The sequence below is a fragment of the Haliotis asinina genome, chromosome 12, assembly GCF_037392515.1.
Source record: "Haliotis asinina isolate JCU_RB_2024 chromosome 12, JCU_Hal_asi_v2, whole genome shotgun sequence".
Lineage (NCBI taxonomy): Eukaryota > Metazoa > Mollusca > Gastropoda > Lepetellida > Haliotidae > Haliotis > Haliotis asinina.
In genome coordinates, this window is record NC_090291.1 from 37399484 (window position 1) to 37416872 (window position 17389).

Consider the following 17389-nt stretch of genomic DNA (forward strand, 5'->3'; position numbering starts at 1 on the left):
CCATCGGGTACCCATTTTCTACTTGGTGAACAGAGGCAAATTTGAACAAACTCACTTGCCTAAGGTGAGACCACATGCATCAGGCGTGATTCGTTATGGGACGGAGTGACAACGTACTTAAAACGTCCAAAGTGGAAGCCATATAACGGTTTTGAGAAGACACCCATTTTCACTGCACACGCTTGTTGGTTACCTGGCTGTTCTAACAGCCAGTGCGCCTCCGGACATAGCGTCGACACATTGTGACGTAATGCAAAAAGTGCACATTATCGTCTGATAAAGTATTGTCGGCGCCTTTGATCTTTCAACTAAGCATCTTAGAATTGTCTTTTAACTGTTTTGGGTACGTTTCTGAAACACTAACGACTCCTTGTTAAAACGGATGTAAAAGTACTGTATCTTTCTCCAGCTGGTTGCGTGGGGTAGCCTAGTAGCCTTCGCTCGTCCCTCCGAAGATCATGGTTCGATTCCCCACATAGGAATGCATGTAATGTGTGATTCCCCGTCGTGGTATTGCTGGAATATTTCTACAAGCGGCACAAAACTGTACTCGCTCGCTCCAAATGGTTGCACAAAAACTGGGTCATGTCATATGAAGGGAAGAAGAAACATGGTCACGTGATTGTCGTCATAACACCTTGGAAGTACGTCATTGTCTTCCAGTTCCAGATAGTCACTTTGTGACTATCATGAATCATGGTTTTGCATCAGAAAATAAATATGGGATATGGCATATGATTTTATTACATACCCACGTAAACTTAGGATAGTAATTACAAATTCCGTACTGCACCCCAGATTCCGTAAAGCTCGGCACTTTCATATTAATGAAAGATAAGAGGGCATGTAATCAATATAGAACGTCATACTAGTGCACTTGGATGGTTTATTGAACTCGAAGATGTCATGCTGGTCAAGTTCTTCGAACGAAATAGGATGATTTATTGAAACAGAGATAAAGAAAGTGGTGATAGGATGACTTACTGAGATAAAGGATGGTTAACTGTGCTATACATTTTTATTTAATATATTGAGAAATAGTGTGAGATTCTGAGAAAAATTGAAGATAAATAACTTGAGATACATCATGATCTACATAATGTACTGATCAGAAGGGTGGTATACTCAGACACAGGATGAAGGTTTTGGTAAAATATTTTGGGGTATAAGATATGGTCTTGAAGGATAGGACATCGAAATGGGGATAATTACATATGTCGAACCTTATTTTTCGAAATATGACCAGGAGGTGCTTGGTCGCGTTAAACCATTCGTGACCAACTCGTGTTATTCCGGGATACGTCACTAGCGTCTTCTTGGCGGTTACGGAAAGGGGCGAGTGTTGACGAATGGTGTCAAACATCACGTATGCTGACTGTATGCAGGTCAAGAGTGAAGATATATGTGAGGATAACATGCGATACCTGACAACAGCTATCTGTCCTAAAGTGGGTGTGGGTATCATTCATACTCAGCAAAACTGAGGGCGAGAGGACTTGTGGCAAACCATCATGACCTGTCTGTTGCTGCTGATAACGTCTCAAACTATCTCTTCTTCAAGACCATAAGTACCAGTATCACCACCGTACAACGTTGTTTCAAAGCTGTTAAGGGTCGGTGGGGTAGCCCAGTGGTTAAACCGTTCGCTCGTCACGCCGAAGGCGCGGGTTTGATTCCCCACATGTGTTAAGCCTATTTCTGGTGTCACTCGCGGTGATATTGCTGGAATATTGCTACACATACTCATACCGAGTGAAAGAAGTTTTACATGTTCATGTTGAACATTCTTTTGTTCAAATTCAAATAAAATGTATCTTCCCCTAAAGCGGCGTGAAATTCATCTCACTTAAAGTTGTTACCTTTGCAGCCGATTTATTGAATACATACGGTAAAAAGTGAGAAGAGTGTGAAAGATTCCAACAAAATAATTAAAAAACAATAAGCCAAAATTGATCATGAATTTTGGTTTAAAGAGATGTGGACCGATAAAAATCTTACAAACAGCAATGAACTGAGAACATATAGCACATTCAAGGAAGATAGAGTTATAGAGGGCAGGTGAAGACCAAAGGTCGTTAGTGGCGAACGGGCATGACACAATTTGTTTGCGATGAATAAATGTACGTAAAGTCATTATCACAGTTAAGTGTAGGTGTATCCGACAGAATGTCGATTTTGGTTTGGTGCATGTCGTTTGTGTATACTGTGAAATTACAAGAAAATAGGGGCGTTACCTATACAAATTCTGAGCAGGGATTGTGACTCAGAATCGAGAAATCACGATTTTTCGAGCCTCCGAAGACCCTGGCTCAAATATTGCTTTGATTTTTGTGCTGTATGTCTCATGCTGTAGGTAAATCTATAGGCTTGAATTGTGTGGATACTTTGGATGGATAAATACAGTTATCATTGTTGAATTCGCACTGAAATGAATATTGTAACCTCGGAGGTTAGACCAGATTACATAAATCCATGTGATATTTTGAGGGTAGTTAGTCTGAATCTGAAAGTGACTTCACTTCACAATGCATAATTGCAGTATTTCGTTCTTTGCATTGAAGTTTATAGTTAAAATGTTCCTTGACTGTCATTTTATCCTGATATAATTCAGATTGAGTTGGGGATAAATTCCTTTGCTCTGGTTAATGGTAACTTATCGATAAAATGAAAACCATGCGGAGTGGCAATACTTTTTTGTGTATCTATCGTTTTTTCCATGGACCCCTTTATGTCGTCACACGTACTCTCTCGTATTTTGTTGCGCTTTGAGCACCCACTGATGGTTGCATTTAGCGTTATATAGACTTTCAGCATTATTATGTTACTATCAGGTGAGCACCACTGTGACGTCATGTGTTTTGGCCAATGGCTATCGTAACAAGTGTATATGGGTGTTTAAGATCAAGAAATGGAGCAATGAATATTTAATGTGCAATCGTTCACCAAACTGCCCTGTTGTTTATCATGGCCTAATCGTAAAACTAGCTGCGATTGTCAACGACACAAGATGACGACTATGAAATGTTCTGCTGCCCCTAAATGTTTAACGATATTGTCCAACACAAAGTTCATTGTATGTACGTATTTACGTGTAACCAGTGATAAGATAAGTGTTTAGAGGGATGTATATAAGTGTATATCACGCCACTTGAGTCGTCTCTCACAGAATCCTTGGAGAAGAAAAGGTACGTTAACCAATCTAACTTAGGAGGACACAGATTCTAATCGTGAAACCACTTTGAAATATCGTTACTGTATTGTTATATTTCACTGCCTTATACAGGTCGGTCTCGAGTCTTGGTCTTCTGTTTGTTCAAAGCTGGAGAGTGAGATAACGACCGTTTTGACCAGTATTTCATCTATTTCATGTATTAGGTGTTGTGTAGAAGATTCACGTTAGACCTGACCTTCAGTAACCAATGCTTGTCGTAATAGAAGACAAACGAGATGGAGGGTCAGGCTCGCTGACTTGTTTGATACAGGTCATCGTATCTCAACTGCGCAGATGCTCATGCTGTTGATCACTTTATTCTTTGGTTCGGATTGGAATATTTATAGATCGCAGCCATACAGCTGGAATAATGCTGAGTGTGGCGTAAACCTAAACTCACTCACTCAGATGTTGAAGGAGAGTGTCCCCCGTGTTGTTGTTAACCCATTAAGTGGCACTGTCATTAACAAAAGTCAAGGCTAACATAATGTTTGAATTCATGACCATCACCTATGCTCTACTTCAGTTCGTTCAAGTAATAATCGAACTATCCCAAATTCGAGAACGGTTACGACTGTCAAGGGCTGTGTCAGCCATACATAGCTGTGCACTTGGTCCGATCTAGTAAAGTCATTTTCGGCGGTCGTTATTGAATATACGCTTGACACCGGAAATCTCGTACCGGAAGTAAGCTGGGCCCCGCCACGCCTATCGCAAGTTGACCCGCGCAAAGGGAGCCGGGAAGTACCGGAAGTAGCACCTCGAGAGACTTACAGACCCTTTGACTTACATGCTAAACGCTGCGTAAACTTCACTCACTCACTCACTCAGTCGTTAGTGTTTTCGTAGGAGGCGTGACTGTCCATATATCAGTAATTCGATATTTCCGAAGTGCTAACGTAGTTGGGTGTGCTTGGCTGTTTCGTTTCTTTGATTCATGAAAAGTCCCTCGAATGATACTATGGATGGGTTACGAAAACGAAAATTGAAAGCAATTTTTTTTCCAGTCTTCCAGTAATTCAAGATGGCGAAGTACCAGAAGTATATGGATGCCAGCCGTAAAGGGGTCAAGTTCATGTCCGCCAGCCTGGACGAGAACGGGCAGTTCACTGGGGAGGATGTCCGGTACGACATCGACTCCATGTACAAACTACCCAACCAACTACTTCTCGATGGTAGACCGAGAGAGGCCAACCGACTGCTCAACAACCTAAAGAAGAACTTCATGCAACCAAACGGAGACTTTCTGTCTTTTCCGGAGAAAACCGGTTGGGAGCGGAAAACGAGTGACTGGCACGTGACCTATAACTGGCCGTACGTCAACGCCTGGATTTGTATGGCTGCGCAGAAGGCGGGAAGATTCGACATCTCATACCCATCTTTCAAGTAGGTCCATTCTACATGTTTTTAATGTTGATTCACTGACTGATATTACAAGGAGGCTTTAACGAAATTTACTTGCAGGTTAACCTGGCTAACCTTGCTGTCCTGCGGAAGCCCAGTTTACACTCAAGTCTATATATATAAACTAAGTGTCAGTATAAGTGTCCGCATGGAAATTTCCCATTTGGAGATTCAGGTTATGGTGATCTTCAGGGCCGAGATGTGTATAAAGTCTACTTTGCTTGTCGTAAGAGGTAACGAAAGAGATCGAGGGCCATATTCGCTGACCAGGTTGATGCATGTTATCGCATTGATGTACATCACGTTTGTTCTGTCAGTCACTGCATTGTCTAGTCTTCATTTGATTCCCAGAATACCGATCGGGAAATAGTGTTAACCACTAAGATCTAAGTATATAATAATTGTACCTACATTTTCGCCATGTGTCTGTATTGTCTCACTGTTACCTTCAGCCGGGATCCCCGTCACGCTAAATGCAAGAGTTCGATTCCCCAAGCTGTTCTTGGTGTGTATGGCCATGTGATATTGCCAATAAGCTTCGTTCAGCTGTAGTCACTTTCTCACGTATCTCCAGATATCTGCAGACATTCTGGAACCCAACTCTGGGAGCATTCAACTGGTGTGAGCCGTACGACGCTGCCAAAGAGGGAAAAGGCGTGGACCAGTCCAGTTGTATTTTCCTCAACTCTCACCTGGGCTTTACCTGTCTCTTCTTTGGAGGTAGTTCATCTCTCATGTAACTCAATGTTCAACATTCATGTCACCGCGACGCAGTGGTATCTGTAGATTTGCTTGTTAGTTTTACCCAATACCATTTGCTGCCTTCATAGGAGGATCCTCTCTCTGTCTGTGTGCGTGCACGGGCGCGTGTGTGTCTGTGCGCGCGCACTCCATTTTGTCCTGAAAGTTGCCCGTGAAAATGAAGTATGCACCCATCCTTTCTCAAAAAGCTGCGTCAGCCCCTGCCTGGCCATAACAGTTGGAACGGCTTCAGCCTAACTCTTTGGAACTCAGCAGTATGTCCCGACTCATAACAAAAAATCAGTGTTTGCTAATGTATATATCGTCATTAACATGGGCAATCAGTGGTATATATTTGTAGACCACGAGCTATACATTTGATTTTAACAGATTTCATTAACGAGTTTCTTCAATATGGATTGTGCCCAAGAACATAAGTATGTTTAACTGGATCGGACCGGAAACGATTCCAACGAACATGGCGATATTGCTGGTCATGATAGGTCCCAAGTATCCTATCCTTGTCTCGGGAAACTACTCGGGATAGGCTGGTCAGGCCCTGACAAGGCAGGTGGTATGTCATTGTACACGCTGGATTGTTGCTGTTAGTCCCTTGGTTTCCTTATCCCTAGTATCCTATACTCATAAAAGGCTGGTCAGGCCCTGACAAGGCAGGTGGTATGTCATTGTACACGCAGGATTGTTGCTGTTAGTCCCTTGGTTTCCTTATCCCTAGTATCCTATACTCATAAAAGGCTGGTCAGGCCCTGACAAGGCAGGTGGTATGTCATTGTACACGCAGGATTGTTGCTGTTAGTCCCTTGGTTTCCTTATCCCTAGTATCCTATACTCATAAAAGGCTGGTCAGGCCCTGACAAGGCAGGTGGTATGTCATTGTACACGCAGGATTGTTGCTGTTAGTCCCTTGGTTTCCTTATCCCTAGTATCCTATACTCATAAAAGGCTGGTCAGGCCCTGACAAGGCAGGTGGTATGTCATTGTACACGCTGGATTGTTGCCCGTGATTTTAGTCCCTTGGTTTCCTTATCCCTAGTATCCGTAAAGATCTGGTTTAGAATTGGTGCTTGTAGTAAAAGGCGACTAGCGGGATCGAGTGGTCAGGCTCGCTGACTAGACTGACACGTCATCGTCGTGGCTGACACGTAGATCGATTGTTGTTGATCACAGAATTGTCTGGTTCAGACTCGATTATTCACAGACCGCCACCATGTAGCTTGAATATTGCTGAGGGCCGCATTAAGCATCAGCCAACCAACCAACCAACCAACCAACCAAATTCATAATATAGGTTATTTGATAAACGTTATATATTCATTAGAGCGACATTAAAGGAGAATACGAACGTTTTGTGTTTTTTGCAATAATGGAAGGAAGCACCCTAAAAACACTTACCGTAATCAAAATTTCAAAAAAAATATGTATGTCACATATGACGTCACGGGCGGAAAGGTCACGTGAGCACTCGCGAAATATGCATAATCGCCGGAGCTCACAATCACTGAAACTGATTTCGCTTTTAAAACAAAAGTATGCGAATTTTCAAGTTGAAAATTTCTGAATATGTTTATGATTACTATATCTTTCAGTCACCGAATTATTGCAATTCACTCGTATTCTCCTTTAAACAACATTCCGTGATTGGTCACATATGTGGCTAACGTATTTCACGGATATGTAAATGAACCAATGAAATAACCTCTGTCCTAATACACGCAGACATGGAGAAGGCGAGATCAACTGGGGACGCCATCATTAAAGCGTTTGACGGCCAGCCCAACTTGGACGAATGCCTGTATATGAAGATATCAGGTGACAAGGGTGAGGTAATCACAGAGGGCTGGGGCGACGACCCCAAGAAGACCCTCTTCTTCATCGTTAAGAGAAAAGAGGGAGGTCAGATGTATTGGCAGCTCGGCTACCCAATCATATTTCTGTACAAGCTGTTTCTCGCCACGGGTGAACAGCGCTACCTGGATTACTCCAAGAAGGTGGCCGACTTTGCACACTCATGCCATAACGACGTTCTCACCTATGAGAAGAGCCACAAGGTGATGTACGGAACGGGACTTCTCGCTGCGGCCACAAAGGAGGAGAAGTATAAGAACATGGCGGAGACAATCGCCGACAGCATCCTCGGGCATCAAGGTGAAGATGGCCGCTTCTTGCCAGAGTGCCCGATTCTAGATATATTTGATCAGACATCAGAAAACGCGGGTTGGTACAGAGAAATGTTTGTGGAATTTGATGTGTTTGAGCAGGATTAGGTTCACCTGTAAACACGTGTGTTGCTATGACAATATCTATACCTTTTTCCTTCCATATATTAAAGGGAAATGAGAAAATGGAAGAGTCCGAACTCCAAGAGTTTGTTGTCCGCATACAATTAGCTTGTTAGTTTGTGACGAAATGTTCTGCTTCAACAAGGTCTAATTATTTCCAGACCGATGGCATATGGCTGGAATATTGTTGATTGCGGTGTAAAACTAAACTCACTAACACATGTAAACAGCTTTTCCGTTTGTGTGTGTGTGTGTGTGTGTGTGTGTGTGTGTGTGTGTGTGTGTGTGTGTGTGTGTGTGTATGTATATGTTCCAGTCATTGTTTAAATAAGGCAATTTTTAAATTGATTGTAAAATGCCTAAAATGGTCAATTAATTGACAAGCAATTTACAAATTTCCTGATTTCACACACGGACCATGAGATATACATGAAACAGAGCTACTATATATTGAGCGGCGTCACCTTGTCAGGTTGGCCTGTATGGATCTTACATGTGTCCAATAAATCCACTATTCACAAATTTACTTGAGTGCTTTTTACGAATCTATCTAGTTATGTATATGGTTACATATTGACTTCAAAGGTGCCCCGGTAGTCCAGGTAGCGCTTCGTTTGTCGTTTCTTGGTTTCTTGGACCATATTTCGCAATGCAGAGTTATGTCCCACATTTGCGCCAGGATCCACTGATTGTGTGTGAATCCAAACTTCCCACTTGATAGCAATCTTTGGTTTATCAACACGATATTCATGCTGATAAAACCCACAGTGCGCCGTTTTATCAGTCCAATACAACCTTAGCACTAAGACTACCATTAGCCTATGTTGTGGTATGGGAGCTATATCTTAGCTATATGACATCGTCTATGTTGAAGTAGCCTCTTTTATCTGATAAGTGCCCGCGAGCTTTAAAAGTCATCCTCATCGACCCATGAAGGTCACGGGGTAGAATAGGCCTTCAGCAACCCATGCTTTCCATAAAAGGCGACTATGCTTGTCGTAAGAGGCGACTAACGGGATCGGGTGGTCAGGTTCGCTGACTTGGTTGACACATGTCATCGGTTCCCAATTGCGCAGATCGATGCTCATGTTCTTGATCACTGGATTGTCTGGTCCGGACTCGATTATTTACAGACTGCCGCCATATAGCTGGAATATTGCTGAGTGCGGCGTAAAACTAAACTCACTCACTCACTCACTCACTCACTCACTAAAGTCATCAAACTCAGACCCGGCGGTTACTACGGGGTGGCTCTTATTGGAGATCCGGCGCCTAGATTCAACGGAAATAACTGGGAAACTTAAGAAACTTTCAATACACATTCTCGAAGTGACATCCTCGACTTCGTGATATAACGGGCCGGTTGGTTTAGCCTTGTGGTTAAAGCGTTCGCTCGTCGCGGGCTCGATTCCCCCACATGGGTACATTACTCGAAGCCCATTTCAGATGTTGCTGGGATTTTGCTAAAAAAACTAGTTTCACCCGAATAAATTGTGATTCGCAATTTTATAATGATACTAATAGTGGATTTCTATTGCGCTTTTTCCATACTTGGTATTATGCTCAAGGCGCAGTGAAGATTGATCAGAAGAAGGTTTGGCGGAAAAGATGGGTTTTGATAGATGGTTTGAAGGTAGAACAAGTTTTACATGGCGGACATCAAGGAAAACAACACGAAGTTAGAATATTTTGTGTTCACCTGAACGTAATATCGTTTTGGAGACGTTACGTCTACCATGACAGCTCCTGAGTTTGCACGGGACGGTCATCTACAGTGATGCCATATAAACCAGACACCCGTCCTCTGTTAGTGCATCACCAATAGCGATAAACAATGCTTGGGGTAGATGGACGGACGCCAGCGACAGAACGACAGGGAACACCAGATATCGGCTTCACCCACTGCACCCATGTGGAAAAGCAGGTCTGGACCTTGAGTGAACGCTTGAACTACCAGGCTTCCGCGAACCCTACTCCAGTGGTCTCGTGGAGAGCCCGATTGTCAGAACCCTGCGTTTGCCATAACAGGCTACTTCGGGGTGAGCAGTTTCGTTGAATTGAGTGATGCATGACACCGTATCCCCACTGTGGAGATCGATAGTCAATCACAGGATTTTCTGGTCCAGACTTGACTATTTGAAGATCCCGTCTTATCACGGGTTCAAATCACTGTTTTGACAATATCTAAAAAAATAAAAATCTAATCTACACTTGTCCAATCGTCTATTGTTTCATGTGTTATGATTCAAGTATATTTCAAATTGGAATGAAATGGGTGAAGAAACGATTTTTTCAAAACCGCAGCACTCATTACATTAAATACAGGTTTGTTTTGTTTTGTTTTGTTTTCAAAATCTTATGATGCCATTAGAATGAATTGTTAAACAATCCTGTTATCCCTGTCGTAATGAAAGAAGGACGTTCTACTAAAAACTTCATATTTTCATATGCAAATTTATGACGAAACAAAAATTACCCGAATCCATATTTTGTGAAAACGAGTTAAGCCAGTCAAATTTATCCCTGTCTGTATAGTGTTATGTTTATCGGATGCAAGTGAGTAACCTTGACCGACCTAACGTGTTATCTGTCTAGGGTCACCGCTAGGACAGACTGGAACAACCTTGACCCTGATCTGACTGACTCTTTTCATACAAACATAATGGACATGCCCGCTTCGTGTGGACATGTGCATTATGAGTGAGAGCGTTTAATTCTACGCAGCCATCAGCAATATATCGGCTATATGACTGCGGTCTGTAAATAATCAGTCCGGATCAAACAATCAAGTGATCAACAGCATGAGCTTCAATCTAGGCAATTTAGATACGCTGTCCATTCGGTAACAAAAGACATACTATCATGTATATGTGAAAGGGAGACAACTTCCATTTCCGGTCCAAATCATGCCCTCGTAATAGGTGTAACGTATCATGGATTGTTTCAAACGTTCGAAACTTAGCTTCAATTCCCGTTGGATTCTAACTTGGTTGATTGTTTATTGCAAGAGCTTACGATCCCAAATCATAACGCGTGACTATGGTTAAACGCCGCTTTAATCAATGTTCAATACTATATCACGGCAATGGAAACCATAAATGGGCTTCACACATTGCATCTACGTGGGGAATTGAACCTGGGTCTTCAGCGTAGCGAGCGAACGCTTTAACCACTAAGCTACCCTACCATCCCAAGTAATGGCGGAAGCCCGATAATACTGGACGTAACATTTCATTCATGACACAACTGCGTTGATTAATGTTCATCATGTTGATCAGTGGATTATCTAGTCCAAACCTGATAACTTATGACGACTGTCATATAGCTGGAATATTGCTGCGTGCGGCGTTAAACAACAAACAGTTAAACACTTTTGGATGACACTACTTCCTTGACAACAGTGTCAAAGGGTTTTCAGTTGAACGAGTATCTGCTCGCATACTAGATTATATTCATCTGATAAAGGAAGAAGGAAGGTCGCATTAACAAAGTCTGTTGTGAGTCTGTTGATCTGGCTGAGGTCGCCACAAACGTCGGGGTCAAGATGGAGATATCTACCTCCAATAACTGTCCTCGTTCGTCTACACTACTCTACGTGAGTAACAGATTTAGGTCCCTTTTAATCTTCTTTCTATGTTCATTCACATTTGTCAGAAATGAAAGCAAATGTCATTTGAAGTTTTACTAGGCTTTAACACTGCATTAAAATAGGAAATAGGTATCGGCCGACAAAACTGACCTTAACGATTGACTCGCCTTTGCATGTGTTTATGACGGGCGCCAGGAGAAGGATACGATCACCTATTCGCGAACACCCGATATCATCATTGATTGATATCAAATATAAAAGAATGCTCATGAAAATATCTGAATTGTACGATCTGTCTTCAGCAGACAAGGGCTTATGGGTATTTAGCGTTTATTTACCATCCGAAGATTTTGTTTAACAAAAGTACAACTCTCTGAACGATGGAGATTGATAAACATGAGTATGCAATGTCATATCACGTTTACCGATACAGTTCAACTGGGTCGCATGACCAAACAACACAGGGTCAATGTACTACGCACTGCGCATGTCAAGCATACAGCATGATTGACACTTAACATATATCATGTCCATGAAATCGACTTGGCTGTGCACAATTTGAAAATATACAAATCATCTATACCTGACGTTCTGGAATAATTATACCATTTAAAAAAAAATTCAGAGAATGTTTCCCAATGATAATTATGCTAATTTCTGCAAATAGTGAAATCGCATCAAGCCTTGGCTAGAACTAACTAGAATCCAGGTCCAAACCCCGAAAAGACGAGTTTGAATAGAAAACGTAAACACGTGAAAACCCCAAGAAATATAACATTTGGATCTTAAAATGTGAAATGTAAGATGTTGAAGAGTGTTAACGTCTGAGATAGGACTCCAGCTCGACCGCGATCTCTCTCATCCAGCCGATGTTCTCCGCAGTCTGGTCGAAGCGTTCCAGTAATGCGGACGACGACAGAAACATGCCGCTCTCTGTCCTCGTGGACATGATAAAGTCTGATATTCTTGTTGCCATGGTTGCATACTTTTCTTCCTTTGTGATGGCGGCCACGAGTGCTGCTCCGTATGCAACCTTGTGACTCTTGATAAAGGAGTACAGGGACTCTCCACAGGAGTAGGCGAAGTCAAGATAGCGTCTGGCTCCTTCAAGGTAACGCTTCGTACCTGAGTGAGACGAAGTTTGATTAGAATCTCCACTTAAGGTATGGAGCGATCCGATTTTTCTACTTAGAAACACAAAATGTGAAAGAGAAGACAGATAATGTATTTTAAAATATATAACACCATACAGTAACCATTTTCGATATTCATCGAAGCAGGCTTTATTTGGCGTAGAAGGCATAATTGCAGTGCAAATTGTATGAATTCGTCGCTAAAGGTATCTAAGGAGAAATATGAACTGAATCGGACGTTTGAATATTTGTGTGATGCAGCAGACAGTTTGTCAGTAACATAGTTTTCAATGTGGGTGAAGAGTGAGAATCCCAGATGCCTAATACTTGGTTTATAGGCACCATTACATATGGTTCACCCTCTTTGACAGATATTACGTTATGGTTTCTGCGAACAGAAGACCCAGCCGTATATAGTTACCGGTGGCGATGCAGAGTTTAGTCGGCAAGACGACGGAAAACCCCCAGCTGCAATTACCGGTAGCGATGTCGAATTTAGCCAGTATTATGGTAGGAACTCCCCAGCTGCACTTACCGGTAGCGAAGTCGAGTTTAGCCAGTAATATGGTAGGGACACCCCCACATACACCACCCCCCATCCCCCCCCCCCCCCCCCCCACACACACACACACACACCACACCACACCACACCACACCACCACCCCACACACACTTACCGGTGGCGAGGTACAGTTTAGCCAGCAAGATTGCAGGAAACCCCAACTGATAGAAGAGGTTGGGGGACTCCTTCCTTTTGATCCGGAAGAAGACAGCTTTATCTTCGGGCCAACCGGATGTGATGATTTGGCCTCGGCTGTCCATCTTCATCAGGAACTCCTCGTCCAGGTTGGGCTGGATGTCCATAAATCTGATCAGAGTGTCTCCAGTGCTCCGAGCTACTTCCATGTCTAGCTCGATCACGGATGGAACAGAATGTTTGAAAAACTGAACTAACAAGACAAGGGTTCATCAAAGAACGGACTAAATCACTTGAGAAACTGCATCATAAACATTCAGAGAAACTTCTTAAATATGATACACTTCACACTGCTATGATACATGTCACGCGTCAGTCACAGTACACGTGCTGTTTCCAGGTTTTTTATGAGGGCCACGTAGTGGAGTAAGATGCATCCACTTGTTCGCGAAACCTTGATTTCAAGACATCTTATAAGTATGTAAAGGTTTGGTATTTCCAGTTACATTTTTCGAGAACCTCTGGTATTATTACTGATTTTCACTTTTCGTTTCATACATTGTTTCATAATCTGTTATGCTTCATTTCACAATCTTAAATCGGTAGTTAACGGTACATATTACAAAAACCAATGATGACAGCAAATGTTATCCTTGTGTACAATCATCAGTTTTTTTCCTAATTAAGTCGTGAAACCCATGAAACCTACCTCCACAGAACAGCGCTGTGTAACCAAGATGTCCACACATGAAGGCGCAGAGGCTCTGTTCCAGTGTGTCCACATCCGGGTTATAGGGCTGGTTCCAGAGGAAGCCTTTCTGGACAGGGTCATAGAAGGTCCTGATGTAGTTGAAGGCTGGCACGGAGATGTCGAACCTGCCACCCCTCTGTGCAGCCACGGAAATCCACCCGTTGATATATGGCCAGTTATATGCAAGAAGGGGGTTACAGCATTTTCTTTCCCACCCCTTCTTTTCCGGGTAGGAATAGAAGTCACCATTAGGCTGAAGGACGTTCTTCTTCACGTGGTCAAAGATCTTGTTGGCGATTTCTTGCTTGCCCCACAATAGGAGCTGTGTGGGCAGCTTGTAAATAGCAGAGAACTCCCCTTTAAGTCCTTCTTGTTGATAGAGGGCGTTCTCGTCCATCTGGGAAATGAGGCAGTTGACCGCCTTCAGGCTAGCGTCCCGGTATTTCTGGGTGTCCATGATTTGCTGGAACAAATTTGTTTTCATGGACATGAGAAAGGTCACATTTGTTTATATCTTTGGCAGTACATGCATGTGTTCGCGTCAATCTAATGATTTTGAAATAATGAAAGAGACAAGGGGAAATAGTGCCCAAACGAAGAGGACTTCAACTGGACCTTGTCTGTCGGGTAACAGACAACTGTGGCTTGCCAAAATCTGCGTCACCTACCAGTATCTAGATAAAGGGCGTCTGTGCCTCGTGGCATACCAATGCCCAGAAAAAAAGACACATATCTCTAGAGCCACCTGACCTTCCAGTATCTAGATTTATAAAACATTTGTCTCCAGTGCTACGTGACCTCCGAGGGTCTAGATGGAGGACATCTTTCTCCAGTGCCTTGTGGCATGCCAATGCCTAGAAAAAGGACACATATCTCTAGTGTTGCATGACCTTCCAGTATCTAGATAACACAGAAAACACCAGGGTTGAGGACAACTGTCTCTTGTGCTACGGGACGATGGGGTAGCTCAGCTGTTTAAGTGCTCACTCGTCTCGCCGAAGGACCGGGATCGAGTCTACACGTGAACATGAGTATGTGAAGCCCATTTCTGGTGTCCAAGGCCTTGGTGTTGCTGGAATATTGCTGAAAGCAGCGTAAACAATACTCACGCACTGTAGCGCTATGTGATCTACGAGTGTCTAGACAGCTGACTCCAGCGGCGTGTAGTTATCAATACCTGGCTAAAGGGCACCTGTCCTTAGTGCTATGAATCCAAACAGTATCTACTTAAGGGACACTTGTCTCCAATGCCGTGTGGCCTACAAAAACCCACGTAAAGGACACGTGCCATGCCAGTATCCATGCGGCGTAAAACTGAACTCACTCACTCCATATTCGTATCAAAGGTTACAAGTAGCCTGATGTGTTGTACAGGCTCGAATATAGGTGTCATGCATGAATACGACGTAAAACACCTTTCGGGGATTTACCTGACATTAACACCTGACTTTACTTAATTTCATGGTGATATAGAATTTCATTAAGTGTGTTAACGCAATTGTTACTAACAATATTCTACATAAGTAACCCGATGCAACCATACGTCTGTGACCATGCAGCGATATATTGTAACATATTTTCTGCTTTTCTACGCATACCGGTTTAACATTACCCCGGGCGCATATTGTACTTACCCCATGACCAGAATTTACGTCTGACATGTACATTCGACCAACGTGTAGGACTAGTAAATGTAAAATGGGCCGGTGGCCTCATTGCAAGAATAAAACTCATTCACCCCAAACGTGATACTGGTCCTCAGTCTCCTAAAGGAGGCACTTGGAACAAAGTACGTCGAAGACCCTATTCATAAATGTAAGCAACGGCAATAGTCATTTGTAGGGGTTAGTGTGTGTAACGTCATCACATCTACAGACATATCGGTGGATTTGTTCAATTTGTCACCTGCCGTTAGTCAGAATATTGGTGCCTGTCTCATGGTTACAAAAAGGGTAAAATTTGACAAGTTTTAGTGTTCCAGGCATCGAGTTGCTTTCGGAAAATCGCTGAATTCTGTTCTTTACATCCTCTTGTATGAAGCAGAATTTGAGTTTAGATTTCCTTATCAGTCAAAACATCAGAAATGTATACTGAACTGCTGAAATATGAACAAGATATTATTTGTTGAACACCATCCTCTGCAAATATTCCAGCTGTAACACAGAGGTCTGTCACAGCCTGGATCAGACAATCCAGGTTTCATGTCACGAGCAATGATGAGCTGGTTGTACCGACAAGGAATTCACTAATCGGTACAACTCATATTAGCTTCCATAGTTTCCAATGTTTGCCAGCCAGTCGGGCTAGCTATCCCTGAAAGTTACGCGCCCACAAAATAATTCACTAGCCCGAAATTTAAATGCAGACAGGGATTTCATCGTTAAGCTGCTATAATATGATGAACACATTTGATCAGGCCCTAATCTTGCATGTGAGAGTCACTTACAAAACGACCCCATGAAAATTCACTAGCCAGTCGGGCCAGTTAATGGCGATTTACTGGCCCAAATGGATTTTTACTTGCCACAGGCACACTGACTATAGGTCCATTACGTTTTGATAGCCTTTTCCAACCAGAATCTGATGTTGCGGTCCAGAATGTCTGGTGCGATGACACATATTTCGTTCATGTGGGATCAGAGGAATGAAATATTTTTGTCACAGGTATAATATTTTTCATGGAAGATACGTACCCCATATTACATTAAGCATAGCAACAGCACTATTTACAATGTTAAACCTCAGTTGAATATTTACTGCATATAATTTTCCGTCCTTGTCAGTACATTGGAAATTGCAACAGTGTATTAAAAACACTAGCTTTAATTCACGTATAATCTTGCTGAAATCTGAGGCTGACGATACTTTCACACCTTTCGTGATACTTTATAGGAAGCATGTATCAACTACAAAGATGTAGCAATTAAACGCTAACTTACCCGTTTGACCTTCGTGTTGGACTTGGACGTCCGATCACCTCAACCAGTCCTGATAAAGTACCAAAAGAAAATGCAAAACCACGTGTCATAAAATACACTCCAATTAGGTCAGTGCAGAATTGGGTCACCTTATCAAGCATGAGACGATCACATTCTCGGGTAACTATAAAACATGAACTAGGCAACTTTAGTCAGAAAAAGGAAGTGTTACACAGCTGAACACCACATCTATAGTATGAACTATGCAGTGTTTAACCTTGCACATCAACGAGAGTGTGCGTCGACTCACAGCCTGCCCGACTAGATCACGCTAATAAACGTATATTGTGATCGTTTGATCAGCTATGTATGTTTTGTTTTGCTTTTGCGAACAGATGACTTCCTGCAATTGTTACTGAATTAACTACAAATGTGTTTTGTTATTGTTAATCACTTTCATGCATACCATATTGCTTTATATAATTCCCACCAGACGAATATTAATCTGATCTGTGCGGCAGAGCTCGCTTGACATCAGCATTAGAATCTATGCTGTAGCGTCGCAACATTAGATAATAGATAATTAGATAAAGAGGTCGTCTAGTGGTTAACGCGAAGTTTCGCTCATCACACCGAAGACCCCGG

General features: G+C 42.6%; 2 protein-coding genes across 4 annotated transcripts; one reads left to right on the top strand and one right to left on the bottom strand.

The window, feature by feature from the left end:
• Window positions 1-3097: 3097 nt before the first annotated feature.
• On the top strand, window positions 3098-8178 carry LOC137257876 (uncharacterized). Its single transcript, XM_067795366.1, has 4 exons — window positions 3098-3185; window positions 4219-4597; window positions 5190-5335; window positions 7094-8178. Exons 2-4 carry the CDS (start codon window positions 4236-4238, stop codon window positions 7639-7641), a joined length of 1056 nt encoding a protein of 351 aa, XP_067651467.1. The 5' UTR covers window positions 3098-3185; window positions 4219-4235; the 3' UTR covers window positions 7642-8178.
• A 1686-nt stretch (window positions 8179-9864) lies between these two features.
• LOC137257701 (uncharacterized) lies at window positions 9865-17090 on the bottom strand. Of its 3 annotated transcripts, none has more exons than XM_067795086.1 (4): window positions 16766-17090; window positions 13785-14289; window positions 13056-13286; window positions 9865-12370 (listed from the first exon to the last, which is right to left on the bottom strand). In XM_067795086.1, exons 2-4 carry the CDS (start codon window positions 14281-14283, stop codon window positions 12063-12065), a joined length of 1038 nt encoding a protein of 345 aa, XP_067651187.1. In that variant the 5' UTR covers window positions 14284-14289; window positions 16766-17090; the 3' UTR covers window positions 9865-12062. The 3 variants fall into 3 exon arrangements, with proteins under 3 accessions (XP_067651187.1, XP_067651188.1, XP_067651189.1); XM_067795087.1 differs by lacking the exon at window positions 16766-17090 and adding an exon at window positions 14936-14989 and having other exon boundaries at window positions 11324-12370; XM_067795088.1 differs by lacking the exon at window positions 16766-17090 and adding an exon at window positions 14495-14971 and having other exon boundaries at window positions 11324-12370.
• Window positions 17091-17389: the final 299 nt, after the last annotated feature.